This window comes from Loxodonta africana, chromosome 14, assembly GCF_030014295.1.
Source record: "Loxodonta africana isolate mLoxAfr1 chromosome 14, mLoxAfr1.hap2, whole genome shotgun sequence".
Lineage (NCBI taxonomy): Eukaryota > Metazoa > Chordata > Mammalia > Proboscidea > Elephantidae > Loxodonta > Loxodonta africana.
In genome coordinates, this window is record NC_087355.1 from 41,498,535 (window position 1) to 41,515,241 (window position 16,707).

The window sequence follows — 16,707 nt, forward strand, 5'->3', positions numbered from 1 at the left end:
GCTCCAGTAGCAAATACTTCACCAACTGCAAGGCCTTTTATGCACCTAGATTCAGAAGGCACATAGTATCACCTCTGCTGGGTTTACTGGCTGAAGCAGTCACAAGCCCGCAGATTCAAGGGAAGGAGACCCACTTTTTAGAGAGGTCAATGAATTAGTGGCCACCTTGAAAAACTGCCACCCACCTCAGGTGATTCTAATGTACTGTCAGGGTTAACAACTGGGTTCATTTCTTTCAAACACGGATCTGTGGAGCAGGGCTGGGACTTGAGTGAGGTCAATGAGGGTGCAAAATTTATGGAAGGTCCTGCAAGTGCAGGGTAGATCCCGACAGCAAGTGTCTCTTAGGTTTCTGTGCCTTAGCCTCACTTTGCCCGACTCTATTCCTGGCCCTGCTACAGAGTGACTGCATGTGAATCACTTGGGGAGCTCTGATTCTTGGCTTCACGCTGCGATATTCCACTTCACAAAGCCTGGGGTGGGGACCAGGACTCTGTATCCTTACAGAGATTCCCAGAAGACCAAGTACAGATTCCTTGCGATTCCCTGCTGCTGTGCCTTTGCTCACCTCTTCCTTCTGCCTGGAATGTTTTTTTTTCCTTTTTTCAACTGTGGACTATCTAGAAAGACCTGGCCGCCTACTTCTGAAAATCAGCCAATGAAATCCTCTGGATCACAACGGTCTGATCCACAACCACCTATGGGGACGGCACAGGCCCAGGCAGCAACTAGTTCTGTCATGCATGGGGCCGCCATGAGTGTGTGTGGGGGAGCACTCCAGGGCAGCTAACAAAAACAAGGTGGACTATTGACCCATTTTAAGAACCACTTAAATATCACCTCTTTAATTTTATCCTGTCCCTCCTAAGTAATCCATAATATCTTTTACCTGCCTTGAGGTGCTCACAGTTTGTCCTGTATTCTGGTTGTTCAAGGACGTCTCTTATAGAAAGAACATGTCCTCTTTTCTTGGGAGACCACACAGTGGACATCTGGAACCACGCCATCAGTTGTCACAGGCAGTCTTCTTTGGACAAAGTGCTGTTCTCTCTGCCTCATCTTGATCCCTGATTGTTTGACTCTGTAACCCACACAGCAACCAGCAAGTGCCTTACACATTTTAGATGCCCAATAAATAGTGCATATCTCTCCTATAAGAAGTGTAGTCAAATTATCATTTTTCACAACTCTCACTTAAGCCCTCAAGTACCCAGCGAATTATCCTACTGAATAATTAATTACCTTAGTTTAGTCTTAAACACAGGCAGGAATTGCATCTTCAGCTTAACTCTGACTTTCGGAAAACTTCCTGCTTGAACATCACCCAGCAACTCATTCCCTAAAATGAACGTTTTTGATGCTTACTCTGTGTCTGACCTTTGTCAGTGGCATTGTCACATTCAAGCCTTGGAACCCTTTGAGGTAAGTACCATCATTGTGACCATTTTACTGATGAAGAAAATTGAGGCTTTAAGCCTCAATCTTTAAGATTTATGAACTTGCTAGATCGCACAATAACAAAATAAGAAAGGCTGGATTCAAACCTAGGTCTGAAAAACCAACCAAACCCATTGCGGTCAAATTGATTCCGATTCATAGTGACCCTGTCGAACAGAACAGAACTGCCCCATAGGGTTTCCGAGGAGCGCCTAGCTGGATTCGAACTGCTGACCTTTTTGGTTAGCAGCCCTAGCTCTTAACCACGACGCCACCAGTTTTTCCAACCTAGGCCTAGCAGACTTCAAAACCAGAATGGCTTAAGCCCTACACTGGTCTCTCATTGCTGGGCGGTATCCATAAACAGTCTTCAAGGAGGACGGGCAGAAGGGCCTGCTTGGGTGAAATGCAAAGGCCCTTTCGAATCCTTCCCGATTCCTTGACGGCTTCCACCACGGGAGGAGCTAGGGTCGTGCTTACTTCGCGCTAGGGATGCTCAGGACAAACGCCCTCCCGTTTGTTTCCATCTCCTCTGTCGGGGTTACCTCCTCCCTTCCCGGCACGTGGAGCCGTCGCGGGCTGGGCAGGGTCCCTCAGGGTCATCTCCGGTGGTGGCCAATGGCCGTGCCCGGGGGCAGAGCCCGTCCCCCGAGTGGGGAGCAGCGTGTTGCCAAGTGCAGGGAGGAGACCGATCCCGCGGCGTCAGCAAAGGGAGGGGGGAGGCGAGAGTTAGAGCGGATGGGGCGGGGGCGGAGGGAGGGAGTGTGGGGAGCCCGAGCCCGCGCCGGAGGGAGGTGCGCCAGAGCGCACACCCACTCGGATCCCGAGCCTGGGCGGCGCGCGGAGCTCGGAGCCGCCGGCAGAGCTGCGGCCGCGCCCGAGCCCGAGCCCCAACCCGAGCCCCAGCCCGAGCCCCAGCCCGAGCGCGCGCCTGCTTCCAGCCCGGCTCCTACTGCCGGTCGGCGGGACTCGGGGGGATGGAAGATTCCCAGGAGACGTCTCCGTCCTCCAACAACTCCTCGGAAGAGCTTAGCTCTGCCCTGCAGTTGTCTAAGGGGATGTCGATCTTCCTCGACGTAAGTAGCGATGGAATGAGTTCGGTTGGTGGGCCCCCGACACCTTCACCTGTCTTCTTCCCTCTGTGTGTATGTGTGAGTGTGTGTGTGTGTGTGTGTGTGAGTTGAGGGGACTTCTGTCCAGGTGCTCATCAGCCGGGGTTTTGCTCCCAGAGCATGGGTGAAAACTACCTCCTATCCCCTCGCACCACCCCTCAAGTAAAAAACCCACAGAGGTAGATGCTGGAGAAAGACTGCCACTCAACTTGTAAAAAGGCTGTCTGTCCCAGATCTCCAACTTGGGACTAAAGAACCCTTAACGAAATCTCAAAAGTTAAATTAACCAACAGCCTGGGTTTCGATGGAGACTGGATTGTAAATACAACAGTCTCCATTTGAATGAATTGGACGTTTTAAGGGAACTAAGGGAGGAAAGGCGTTGTCTCAACTGACCTTTAATGTGCCGGATTTGCAAACCCCAGCCTCGCTAATGCTCTAAGGGGACAGGGAAGCAGCAGAGATTGCGATGACCCTATCCTCCGCCAGCCCCTTGGAAAACAATTACTTTGAACACATTTATTTTTCTTTTTGCAGACGTGGCCAAGATCTCTTTCATGATTGATTCTTTTTTTCAATGCCACCTCGTATTTTTCCTTTTTTCTTCATGCCTTTCACCTTTCCTGTATCTCTCCAAGTTGTAATTACTATTATTATCTTCATCAATCCTAGCTTTTGGACTAGACGTCTTCCCTTTGGTTCTATCCCTCGCATTTGGTATTGACTCCCTTCCTCCATTTCTCTGATGGAATGGTCTTTCTTTCCCCTTCTCAGCTATTTTTCTGCCCTCACGCTGTGGTTTTTATTTTTACAGTAGTTTTATTTATTTATTTCTCAGTTTTGCTTTGCTCTCCCTGTCTGCTGTTTTTGTATTCTATATTTTTCACCCTGTTGCCCAGCTCTTTTCTCTGCCCTTGGGTTTCGTGGTTTTCCTATGCCTCAGTTGCCTCCTGGGATTCTGACTCTCTAAGCCCCTCACTTGTCACACTCACGCTGTCCCCCAGGTTGCCTCTGGCTCACTGGGGACAATTCCAGTCTCTTGTTTAGGCATGATAGAAAATGGACAGAGGGCATGGAGGTGGGCTGAGTGCTATTTCCTTTACTCTTCTCTGAGTTATCGTTTCTTATTAAAATCAAAACGAGTGGGAGATAGGTCAGAGGCTAAATACATTTCTTTGTGCGAGGGATGAAAATATGAGGAAAGCCAATTATCAGGATCATAATGATGAGAGGCAGATAATGAAGATATTGGGGGAGAGGCTAGAAGCTGGCTCGAGTTTATTTTGAATGAATTAGCTGGACTTTATTTAATTGGGAGAGAAATTCCTATCAATAATTTAAGGTAATCTGCAGCAAATGATATAGATAAGTTCACTCATGTCTCCTAGCAGCCTTCCCCCGCCCCCCGCCCCCATTTCATGCTGTTCCAATCTGGGATCCAGGCATTCCCTACTGGCCATCTTCTTCCCACCAAAGCATGTATCTGATTCCTATTTATTTACTCAGTAAGCCCACTCATTGCGGTCTAGTTGATTCTGACTCGTAGTAACCCCATAGGACAGAGTAGCACTGCCCCATAGAGTTTCCAAGGAGCACCTGGTGGATTTGAACTGCCAGCCTTTTGGTTAGCAGATGTAGCTCTTAACCACTACGCCACCAGGGTTTTCCATTTACCCAGCAAGACTGTTTAAGTAGCTATTCTTCAAGAGCACTCAGCTCTGCTGGTTGGGGTCAACCATATGATGTTATTGATGCTAATGGTTTAACTGGCCGATGATATTCTTTCAGGTCCCGCCATTCAGGGCCATAAAGCTCTTGAGGAACTGAGCTGGGAGAAGGGGAGAGGGTACCCCAGCACAATTGTGAAGAAAATCTTCAGGGACAGGAGAAACTCAGGGCCCCTGAAAATCATGTTAGTTATGAAGCTGATGGCTAAATTACGATTAAGTTGATTTATAGAGGACAGGAGGGGCCTCCATTCATTCTGACCCAGTCTTCGTTCTGTCCCCCAAGAATATCAACTGCCTGATAAGTCACCCTGTCCCTTTTTTTTTTTTGATGGAGATGAATTGGATTGAAGCTATATAAATGGAAAGTCATCCTCCCAGACATACAAACCAACCTTGGATGGAGCGCTCAATCTACTGCCTTTAAAATGAGAGAGAGAAAATTTAATCTTCTTTATCATTAAACATACATGATTATTTCCAAGTTCTATAAGTAAATAGTATCAGATCCTTGCCCTAAAGGAACTTGTGGTCTGTGAGTAGGGTACACCTGCCTTCTTCTATCTCTTATTTCTAGACATTTAGAAATAAAAATATAAAACTGATTTCATATGAGAGGTGTTGACATGCTTGTTTTCTAGTAAAATGGTAGAGTCTACAAGAAATAACTGCCTTTGGATTTTATCTCAAAAAGAAAAGATTTTGTTTATACTTTTTTATGAGATAGTTTGTGAAAAATCTGACACTCTGGTGAAATATGTCACATAAAAAAGGATTTGTTACTTAGGGAGTTTTGAATTATTCATTTCTGATCGTATTGCTTTTAGCAAAATAAAATATGAAATATAAATTCATCCATTCATTTGATTAGTTTTAAGATATTCTGCTAGCACTATTAGGAAGGGTTACATTTTGATGTAGATCGTAATAAATAGATGGTAGACTTTTTGTATTTCAAAGAGGAACAAATGAAATTGATTGTAGGCTTCTGCATCACCCAGAATAATTTCCAAATTTAAGCAAAACTTTGATTTCAAATCTTTACATTCTAGTGCCATTGGAGTAATCAATCTTCTAAGAAGTTATTTAAACTGCTTTTCAGAATATTGCAAAATAACTTGACATATTTAACTGATTAGAAACAAGAGACAGATGTTTAACAAGAAAATCAGAAAGAGATTTCCTTCACCTGTTGGTTTTTTGCTTCATTTTCTGATCACCAAATCAGAAATAATAATGAGTATGATACTTATCAAGGTGGTTGTATTAAATAAGAGTCCATGGGATAGGAAACAGAAAAAAATGAAATATGCTGTATAAATTTGGAATATTATTGCTACATCAGTGTTCCATGTTGAATGCATAAAGAACAGTAGCTAAATCCACAAACTACAACGGTGATTTCTTTATGAATATGGTTTATATGATTTTCTTTCTAAAAAATTATGTAAATTAACTATTAGTTTATCATACGTATTCTTGAACACCTGTCAGGGCTTTGAAAACCTAGCACTGGTACCACCCTAAGCCAGCACACTAAGGCTGGTGCCATGCATTCCCACAGAGGGCATCTACCATCCAAAGGAGAAGAGTTGAACTGGGTCCAGTGTGCAACTCCACTGAAGGGCCAGGAGGATAACAATCATGTCCCTTCTTACACTAGAGCACTGTCCTTTCCCAGGTTGCTGCATTCCAGACCAGAAAATGAACTCTTTAATTTACAATCTAGCCCAAGTGTCTTGTGGACCCTCTTTTGAACCACTACATTAATCAACGCTACTGTACAATGACAGAAGAATAAACTTTCATTCATTCCCGAAAGGGAGATCAATCCCAAATGGAGTTGATTGCAACCCCACCCACTGGATGCTACTCTCCTCCCCAGCAGTTCTCTGATTTTTAACTGAGGGAAGGGCATGGCTTTTTTCTACTTCATTGGTGAGGTAGAAGTAGGCACTGAAGGTTGGGAAGAAGAGAGGTACCTTTACTGTTTGTCCTTCTACCACCTAAGCATACACACCCAGCTACACCCTGAACACAAGGCACAGTGTCTGGATAGTCAGGGACTTCATGGGAATGAGTATTCATTTTCCTCACAAATATACTTAAGTCCCAAACTCTGTTCGAGACGTGAGATGGATAGAGGCCTATAACCACTTTCCAGGTATGATAGTTCTGTGACTGAATTCTGTTACAACCACACACTTCCTGTTTGCCTAGTGACACAAGCACAGTTGACACAGTTGATTATTTCAGGGGGGCTCAGGGGTAGAATTCTCACCTTCCATGCAGGAAACTGGGGTTCGATTCCTAGCCAATGCACCTCCTCCTGTGCCCTACCACCTGTCCATCAGTGAGGGCTTGTGTGTTGCTATGGCGCTGTACAGGTTTCAGCAGAGCTTCTAGACCAAAATGGACTAGGAAGAAATTCAGCCAAGGAAAACTCTATGGATCACAGTGATTTGATCCTCAGCAGATCATGGGGCTAGCACAAGACTGGACAGTGCTTCGTTCCATTGTGCATGAGGTCACTATGAGTAGGGGCCAACTCGACAGCTAATAACAACAAAGTCCATTTGAGAGAATGGCAGTTAACTCCATCGTCTACTCTCATTGGCAAGGTATATGTCATTCAACTAATTTTAGAAACTAGCAGAAAGAGCTCAGGTGCTAACTGAAAGTTCGGTAGTTCAAGTCCACCAGCAGCTCCGTAGAAGAAAGATGTGGCAGTCTACTTCTGTAAAGGTTACAGCCTTGGAAACTCATGGGGCAGTCTACTCTGTCCTGTAGGGTCGCTATGAGTTAGAATTGACTCAATGGCAATGGAATGGAATTTCACTGTTCGTATACACTAAATATTGTTTTCATACACAGGGCTTACCCTAAGCAAAATTGGGAATGTGCTCATTCCCTTTTCTCCATCCACCTTTCAGTGCGCACTTCCCTCCATTCTGTCTCATGGTGACTAGTGGCCTGGTAGCAACACTACCTTCTGGATGTCCAGGCCCACTCAGCATGATTCACCAACTAGGTCTTCTCTTTTAGGTGGTCCTCCATGTTCTGGGTGGGTCCAGAGCCCTTCTCTAAATCCACATTGCTCAGGAGTCCATTAAGTGACTGACTAGCTCATTTTATCTAATTTTAACCTGGATAGGGTAGGAAAGGACCGCTGGTGGTGCAGTGGTTAAAGTGATCATCTGCTAATCAAAAAGTCAGCGGTTCAAACCCACCAGCCACTCTGCAGGAGACAGATGTGGCAGTCTGCTTCTGTAAAGATTACAGCCTTGGAAACCCTGTGGGGCAGTTCTGTTCTGTTCTATAGGGTTGCTACCAGTCGCGATCCACTCTACAGCAGTGGGTTTGGGTATAGGGTAGGAACCACTTAAGAAATAGTAGTTCAGTGAATGACTGTTACTGTGTTAATTTGTTATGCCTCCAAGATAAGGTGCCTTTTAACACCTCCCTTCAATAATTTAAAGTGAGGATTGAGGAATTTTAGGTAAGGTCATCAAATAATGTATTTTTAAGATAAAGGATTCAATTTGATAATCCTTAAATTATAGCAAAAGCATAATAACACCTGCATTTAGACTTCAGTCTGACCTTAATATTCAAACTTATTTATCCTTCATCTAGTTTTATCAATCGGTGAGGTTAACTACCATAATAAATTCAGTTCTTATCTGTGGTACATTTTTATTGGTCTGTGGGCTCAGGGGCAAAATTTGCAGCAGAGACAATTCTGTTCATATTTAATCACAAAGAACTGTCTTAATACCACAATCTACTGTCTTAATTTCATCCTCAAGAGGCTGAATCCTATTTACAATTGCTCTTTCTGAGATGAAATGACAGGGGTCTTAGGGTCCAGATCTTTGGTGTGTAGTTATTCCTCTCCAGGAGACAGTCTAGTCACTTGGAACCGGTGAGACACGATAGAGCATGAAGTAGAACCTTAGAGTGTATCAGAGGTAAGACATAGGCTGCTTTTTGCATTTCTCTAAACCTCAGCTGGGGTTCCCAGGTGCCAGGGGAGGGAGAGAAAAGTAAATTGTGATGGTGAGATGGGTCCTCAAAATCACTGTTGGAAATCGCCTCTGTGAAGTAAAGAGTTTGTGTCTCATTCAGCTATAACTATAAAAGCTCCTATTATGGAAGCAGTCTTCCGGCAATAATTACATAAAAAAGAATTTTCGTACACTTAGGAAAAAGCACACACTTCTTAAAAACAGGGCGATGCATATCTGTTGCTAGAAAAGTTCCATGAGTGAGGTTATTTACTTAATAATGTTAATATTTGATAATAAAGCCCACTGTAGTAATGACTAGATTTATCTATACCTCATCTCCATGAAGTCAGCAGAAGGAAAGGAGGATAACGTTTCTTATAGTAAAAAAAAACCAAACCCAGTACCATCGAGTTGATTCCAACTCATAGTGGCCCTATAGGACAGAGTAGAACTGCCCCATAGAGTTTCCAAGGAGCACCTGGCAGATTCAAACTGTTGACCCTTTGGTTAGCAGCGGTAGCACTTAACCACTACGCCACGAGGGTTTCCACTTCTTACAGTAGAAGGCAGTAAAACAGACAACTTTGGGAATAAGAATAATTGTTCGTGCTTCATGCTGGCTACCCAGAAGTGATGATCTATTTAACCATAACTTCAAGTTTCCCAGAAAAAAAAAAATTCTCAAGTACCCCTTCTAAAATTTGTCTTTGCAATATGGTAGAGGAACTTTTGGGGGGCAGTATAACAGGTTATTGTTGTTGTGTGCCGTCAAGTGGATTTTGATTCATAGTGACTCTGTATGACACAGTAGAACTGCCCCATAGGGTTCCCTAGGCTGTAATCTTTATAGGAGCCCATCACCAGGTCTTTTCTTTCACAGAGCAGCCTGCAGGTTTGAACTATCAACCAAGTGCTTAATCATTGCTCTACCAGGGATCCTTATATATAACATAGCTGTGTGTTATATGGATTTTCTTCTATAACTATACAGTATCAGTTAGGGCTAATTTGATTTCAGGTAACAGAAAAAAAAAACAAAAAACTTTTAAGATTTAAAAAATCTGAGATCACCTGGTCAGGATGACTTGATCAGGGGCTGAGAGAGCGTTACTAGGGTTCAGTCTCTGTCAGCCTCTGGACTCTGCTTTTCTGAGTGTTGCTTATTTCCAGCTTATGTATGTTAACAAAATGACTAAGCAGCTCCTTGTCTATGAACATTCCAGGTTCAAAGCCAACAGAAAGGAAAGTGTGTCTCCCAGAATCTCAAGCAAAACTGGCCTGTCATTCCCCGGCCCCAGTGTGATCATGCCTGAATAGTCATTGTGGCAGGAGGGATGTGACCCTCTGTTTTCCAGGCTTAAGTCCTTTGCCCAGCCATGCAAAAGACCGTAGTTGGAGCAAAGATTGGTTTTCCAGAAGAAAATTGAAAGTCATTATCAAAGAGTAGTATATACTGGGTGTCTAGAGTTTATATTCACTAAAGATATATCAGAATAGGTCCAAGATAATATAATTAACTCATAGAAGTAAAGAAAGATATACCTTAGATGTGAATTTCTGTTTATTAACACTTAATTTCTTCTTAATTTTTTTCTCCTAGCTTTATTGATGTATAATTGACTTACCCTAAACTGCACATACTTGAAGTATAAATTTGAAGAGTTTTATATAAACACATGATGAAACCATTACTACAATTAAGATAATAAAGATATATGTCACCTCCAAAAGTTCCCTCATGCCCAATGTCATGGATTGAATTGTGTGTCCGCAAAATGTGTGTCAACTTGGCTAGGCTATGATTCCCAGTATTGTGTGGTTGTCCACCATTTTGTGATCTGATGTGACTATTCTATGTGTTGTAAATCCTAACCTCTATGATGTTAATGAGGCAGGATTAGAGGCAGTTATGTTAATGAGGCAGGATTCAATCTACAGAATTAAGTTATATCTTGAATCAATCTCTTTTGAGACATGAGACAGAAGTGAGCAGAGAGGATGGGGACCTGATGCCACCAAGAAAGAAGAGCCAAGAGCAGAGTTCTTCCTTTGGACCCAGGGTCCCTGTGCCAAGAAACTCCTAGATGAGGGAAAGATTGATGACAAGGTCTTTCCCTGAGAGCTGACACAGAGAGAAAGCCTTCCCCTGGAGCTGGTGCCTGAATCCAGACTTTTAGGCTCCTAGACTGTGAGAGAATAGATTTCTGTTTGTTAAGGCCATCTGCTTGTGCTATTTCTGTTACAGCAGCAGTAGATAACTAAAACACTCTCTTATAATCCATCCGTTCTTGCCCTACCCATTCCTGGGCTACCCTTAATCTACTTTCTGTCACTATAGATTGGTTTACATCTTCTAGAATTTTATAAAAATGGAATCATACAGTAAAAAAAAATTTTTTTTTTTTCATACAGTAGGTACTTCTTTTTGTCTAGGCTTTTTACTCAGCACAATTATTTTGAGACCCATCCACATTCTTGCATGTATCAATAGTTTATTCCTTCTTATTGCTCAGTAGTACTCCATTGTATTGATACACCATAGTTTGTTTATTCTTTTATCTGTTGATGAACATTTGGGTTGTTTTTGGTTTTTGGCTATTACAAATAAGATCTCAATTGGGAAGCCTTCATTTAAAATTGAATTAGTTTTATTCAATAATGCTTGAATTGTATACGAGTATAATGTTCACTGCAATACTTTAAAAAAAAGGTGATACAATTTTTTTTCTTTTTTTCCATTCCAGATACTGAGGAGAGCAGATAAAAATGGTAAGACCAAAAATCTATAGTTTTCTACTTATTAATCTCTTACCTTTTAGGCCACTTTATAAAGAATACTGTGGAAGAAAAGCACTAGAAACTGACAAAAAAAAGTGTCAATGTCTTGGACTAGTAACAGTTTTAGGCAAGTAAACAGTTCCATATATTCATGAGAAAGATTTACATTTGACTGGAAGATGGAATTTATGTCCTTGAGTGAGGGGCACTTTCATATTTGGGCTCTGGCTCTTTCCTTTTATGTTTTAAATTAGCTTTAAAGTAATAAAGACTTGTATTTATTGAGTGTCTACTGTGTTCCAGGTGTTATGCGGGCATTATGTCTTAGAGTTGTTAAGATACAGAGCTAGGACTCTGTCTGTGTGACATCAAAGTCTAGGCTGTCCACACTGACCTTAATAGTTGCCACAGGGCTGCTTCACTGTAAGAAGATTGCCTAGAAGTTGCATTGCCAGATTTATCTCCACCCCATACACTTTTCAGAGTGTGTTTACTGAGAGTGATAATTCAGAGAATTGGGCGATGGTGAGTCAGAAGGGAGAAAGTGCTATGTCAAAGGAACTAGAGTTTAAATGACACCTGCATGAAGTCTAATTATAAGTGGTCATAAGCAATATCTTTTGACTGCCTTTATTCCATTAGAAATTTTGTTTCATAGAATATCAAATTAGAGCTTATTAAGTTTATGCTGCTGCTATAGTATAAGTGCTATAATAGAGGTATATTCTTGACAAGAGTTTCTTGACAAATCTAGGATACAGAGGGTCCTTTCCCTTTCTTGAAATCCCGATTCTTCTCTGTGGGGAGAGATTACCTAGATCTGACAGTTTAAAGACAGACCTTGTAGTCTAGTTACCCACTTAGTTACCATACAATATAAAAAATAATACCCTAAGGAGCAATAAAATAGTGTCCCAAGTCTTGCTAATATTTAACTGTGCTGTCCATCAAAGTGTTTTCTCTAATTATGTTGTGGTGCTTTATATATTATCAATTCAAAGAGGCTTCTCTTTTCACTTGAAGCTCTCAATTTTCAGGACAAGCGGTGATGCCATCTTCCCATCTTCTCGTTCCCGCCCTATGGCCTGGTACCAGATGTCCAGCCCCAGTGACGCCTAATGCACAACTGAATAGCCCATCAGGCTCCATGCCACCTGCATCTCATTTCAGCCACCATCTTCAGCTCAGAAATGCTTTATCTCCCTCTCTTCCCAAGGTCCTGGATCTCTCAGGCCATCTGTTCATTTCCTGGACTACAAGGCTCCGATTTAGGGAAATACTATTATCTGTGTATCTATCACTCTTCAATTTAGGGAAGTACTATTATCTTTGTATCTATCACTCTTCTTTCCATCAAAAGTTACTTCCTTGATGGGCCATTGTTATACTCCATTAAAAAAAAAAAAGTTGCCATCAAATTCACTCTGACTCATGTTAACTCCAAATTGTGAGAGTAGAACTGCCCTCCATAGGATTTTCAATGGCAGATTTTTTGGAAGTAGATCACCAGACCTTTCTTTCAAGATCCCAACCTTTGTGTTAACAACTGAGCGTGTTAACATTTACACCACACAGGGACTCCTTATAATGCATAACCCGTTGCCGTCGAGCCAGTCTTAATTCATAGTGACCCTATAAAAAAAAATAGGACAGAGTAAAACTGACCTATTGTGTTTCCAAGTCTTTAAATCTTTATGGAAGCAGACTCCCCACATCTTTCTCCTGTGGAGCACCTGGTATGTTTGAACTGCTGACCTTTAGGCTAACAGCTGAGTATTTTAACCACTGCACCACAGAGCTCCTTTATTTAAAAGGCACTTAATAAACCAATTCACAAGACTTAATGGCTGATGATAACCTCATATGCTGTGCTGCACAGAGAGTGGTCATTTGTGCTGGCAGCCCCGTGTGGTCCAGCTCAGTCCCATATTTCCTAACATGTGATACCTCTTCCCTCTTTGCTCCATTTCCTCATGCCAGATTCTAATGTGCTGTCACAGCTACCTGTTCTCGTGCTCTTATCCCCCACAATCCTCACCACGCATCCCCCTCTACAGCCCATGGAAGCACTCAGGATTCCCCGAGCACCCCTCGGTCTTCCAGGCCTCTGTGATGTGGCCTCCACTTTCACCTCTGCCTGCTCTAACCTTTCGACCCTTACCTGGCTATAGAACTCTCAGGTATTGTTAGGCTCCTGCTCTAAGGGCCTTTATCTGGGAAGCCTTCTCCAGTTGCCCTGGTAGAGCCCTGACACCACTCTGCTCTTATGCTGGAGCCCTTATGGTGGAGGACTGCAGCTATTTTCTGGAGAATTCTCCTTCTCTATGCCCACTGTGCCTCTCTGGGAAAAGAACTTGTCTTATGACTAGACACTATGGCTGGCGAGTACTAGATGCTCACTGGATATTTGTTTAATCAATTAAAAATGACTGAGGATGCAGCACTCCATTATCCATCTCCCTTCTGACTGTTCACTCTTCCTCTGCCTTTCATCCCTCCTTCCTCTTTCCCCCTGTTCTCAGTAAAAGTCAGGGGAGGGTGGATCAGGCAGGCTTGGGTTTCAATCACGACTATGCCATCTAGTAGCTTTGTGGCTTTGGCTGACTTAAGCTCTGCACCATCAGCTTTGACATCTATAAAGTAGAGAAGATGACATCTACCTCTGTCATAGTGCTATTATAGATAATAAATGAGGTATTGTGTGTAAATTCCCCGGTGCAGTACCTGGCACACAGTAAGAACTTAATACATGATTATTCTGTATTTATGGTTATGGTTACCATTATCACTTCTGCTATTGAATGCTTGAGTTGTTATCCGTGCTGTGGTGTCTTGGTTATCTGAAATACTTGGTGACATTCCAGTCATTTCTATTTCAGTGGAGTTTAGTGAAAAAAAGTAAAAAATAAGGCTATTTATCATGCATGTAGAATTGAAAAAGGGAAAAAGGATGGTGGATAATCTAATGTAAATGAGAAGATACTGGCACAAAAGTAACCATTTTTCTCTACCATGTGTTCGTCACATTCTGTATTTGCAAATAAACAGCTGTTAGATATATTTGATCCCTTGGTAACAGAACCTCGTATAATAGAGTCCCTTGCGGACGGCATAATTGGTGATGGAATAATGAAGGGAATGAGAAGTGGTAAGCACTATGATAGTTATCTAGCCAGAGTACAGATTTAGCTTTTGGAATGTATTTGACATAGAAGAGAAGCTGCTGAAGAAGTGGAAAAAACAAAAACAAAACTTGATTAGTGATTAGCTATAATAATAGTGTCTTAGAGAGTTTTTTTTTTTTTTTTTCTGGTCGTTGTTTTTAAATCATAGGCTAGGATCCTAGATATAAAGATAGGCTTCAAAATAGGATTGCTTTGGAAAGACACAAGGACTTTGGTCTAAAAAGATGAGGATTAAATTTAGAAATGCAAACCTCAAGAAAGCTTACTTATATGCAGGTTGAATGAAATGGAAATATGTGAGTATTTGTAAAACTTGAAAAAAAGATTCTTTTTAACCTTAGAAAAAGGCAAAAGAAAAAGGCTCATAGTAATGAATAATATCATCAAATTACTCTTGTTGGTTTGTACTTGCTAAGATTCTCTGCCGTTTTTTAAATGTAGTTAATATATACATGTTTTTTTTCTTAAATAATATTTTATTGAGTTTTTGGTGTAAGTTTACACAGCAAGCCAGGTTCTCATTTAACAATTTTCATACAAATTGCTCAGTGACATTAGTTACATTTATCACAATGTGTCAGTATGCTCTTTAATTGTGTTTTGTTTTTTTCCTTTCCAGTGCTTTAGTTTCCCTGCCCCTTTATCTAGTAGGGCACCGATCTTACGGGTAATATCCTTTATTTTGTATGCTACTCTGCTATCGTACTAAAAGGTGATCCCAGAGGGTAGGCTCAGTTCTAGGTTTAAAGAGTGTCTCGGGGTGGTAGTCTCAGGGAGTCGTCTGTCCTCCACTGGTCCAGTTTGTCTGGATGATTAGTGGTGAGAGCCGGGTACCATCTAGTTCCCGTGGTCCCAGGTGGTTGACCTTGTAGCTCCTGTAGATTTGATTCTACTGCAAACTTTTGTTTACCTACTTACTGTTTTGCTCCTGTTGAGCAGAGACCCACAGTTTTGTCTTAGATGGCTGCTCCCCAGCTTTTAAGACCCAGGTGCTACTCACTTCACTAGTATGCAATTGTGATTTTTCTGGATTATGTTATATCAGTTGATTAAGTTGTCCCATGAAGCTATAGTCTTAAGCCTTCAAACCCAGAAAACCAATCTTGGAAGGTGTTTGGTTGTGTCTGAAGAGTATCTTTGTGTCTTCAGTGAATATATGTGCCTGCACCCACGTGTTTGTATTTACACACACTGAGAGAGAGTCACTGTAGGGTTACTATAGGTTGGAATTGACTCAACAGCAATGGGTTTGGCGTTTTTGGTTTAGATACTTCTGTCTTTCTCACCTATGTACACACCTGTATTTATCCACATACCAGTTTGCCTATACCCATCCATATGTGCTCAAACACTCAATTTTACTTGGGTTGTGCTGTGCTAACTACATTCCCATTTGATACCACTTTTCTCATCACCCAAAATAACAAGTCTGTATGGTCTAAAGTGTACTTTCCCCTCCCCCCGGTAACCACCAATGAACATTAGTCTCTAATTATTTATCTATTCTTGTCTTCTTATAAAAGAGGGATTGTACAATGTTTGTCTTTATATGTTTGACTTATTTCATTTAGCATTATGCCCTCCAGGCATTATTTATATGTAAAACAAAATATTTGCCCTCTCAACATTTTCTTACAGGTACAATTCAGTGGCATAGTTATGTTTGTGGATCCATGCCATTCTTGATCAGCAAATAGATAGTTTGTATGGGTGGCACTTGTTATCCCAATTTAATGACAGCTACCTTTTAAAAAAGAAAAAATTTTTTTTTTTTTTTATCTTTAAGAGCTGCTTATAGTTTTTCTCTATGACATTTTGTCCAGTCCAGCAGCCTGTACGTTTTAAATCTACAAGGGCAGAGATGGTGACTGTTTTACACACCACCAGTCCATAGTGGTGAGGAAAATGCCAGTTACATCATAAAAAAAAGAAAGAAAAATCTTTTTTTTTTTTGCTCAATAAATATTTGTGAATCACTTTGTAAGGAGTGCTTAACCAACAGCTTGACCTTGAAAACTGAAGAAACACAACTAAATATGTCATTAAAAAAAATAATAATAAGACTAAATACTGTTGTCGCTTATGTGCTATTTATTAATTGACAGTATTAGCTACAATTTATTGGAGGTATATTTTGGGATGGGCACTATTTTAGGTGTTTTGTATACATTATCTTCAATCATTATGAAAAGTCCACAGAATAGTCAATAATATAGCAAGTGGTAGGAATATAGACTTTTAGGTCAGATGAACCCCAGTGTCCTGGTTCTGCCTCTTTCTGGCTTTATGACTGTGAGCAACTTTCTCAACTTCCTTATGTTTTAGTTGGCTCGTCTAAAAAAGGGGGATAATAATATTACTTCTCTCAGAAGTTTGGCTTGAGAATTAAACAAGAATATGCCTGTAAAACACGTAGTCCTGATCTCGCACATAGTAATTACTCAATATTTTTAGCTAT

General features: G+C 41.4%; 1 protein-coding gene across 1 annotated transcript in view; it reads left to right on the forward strand.

The window, feature by feature from the left end:
• The first annotated feature begins 2,414 nt into the window (after positions 1-2,414).
• The window catches only part of NECAB1 (N-terminal EF-hand calcium binding protein 1), a 162,530-nt gene continuing 148,237 nt past the window's right edge, over positions 2,415-16,707 (forward strand). The window contains exons 1-2 of the mRNA XM_003408247.4: positions 2,415-2,513; positions 11,031-11,055. Of these exons, the coding sequence (XP_003408295.1) occupies positions 2,415-2,513; positions 11,031-11,055 (124 nt within the window). The remainder of the gene's footprint in view (positions 2,514-11,030; positions 11,056-16,707) is intronic.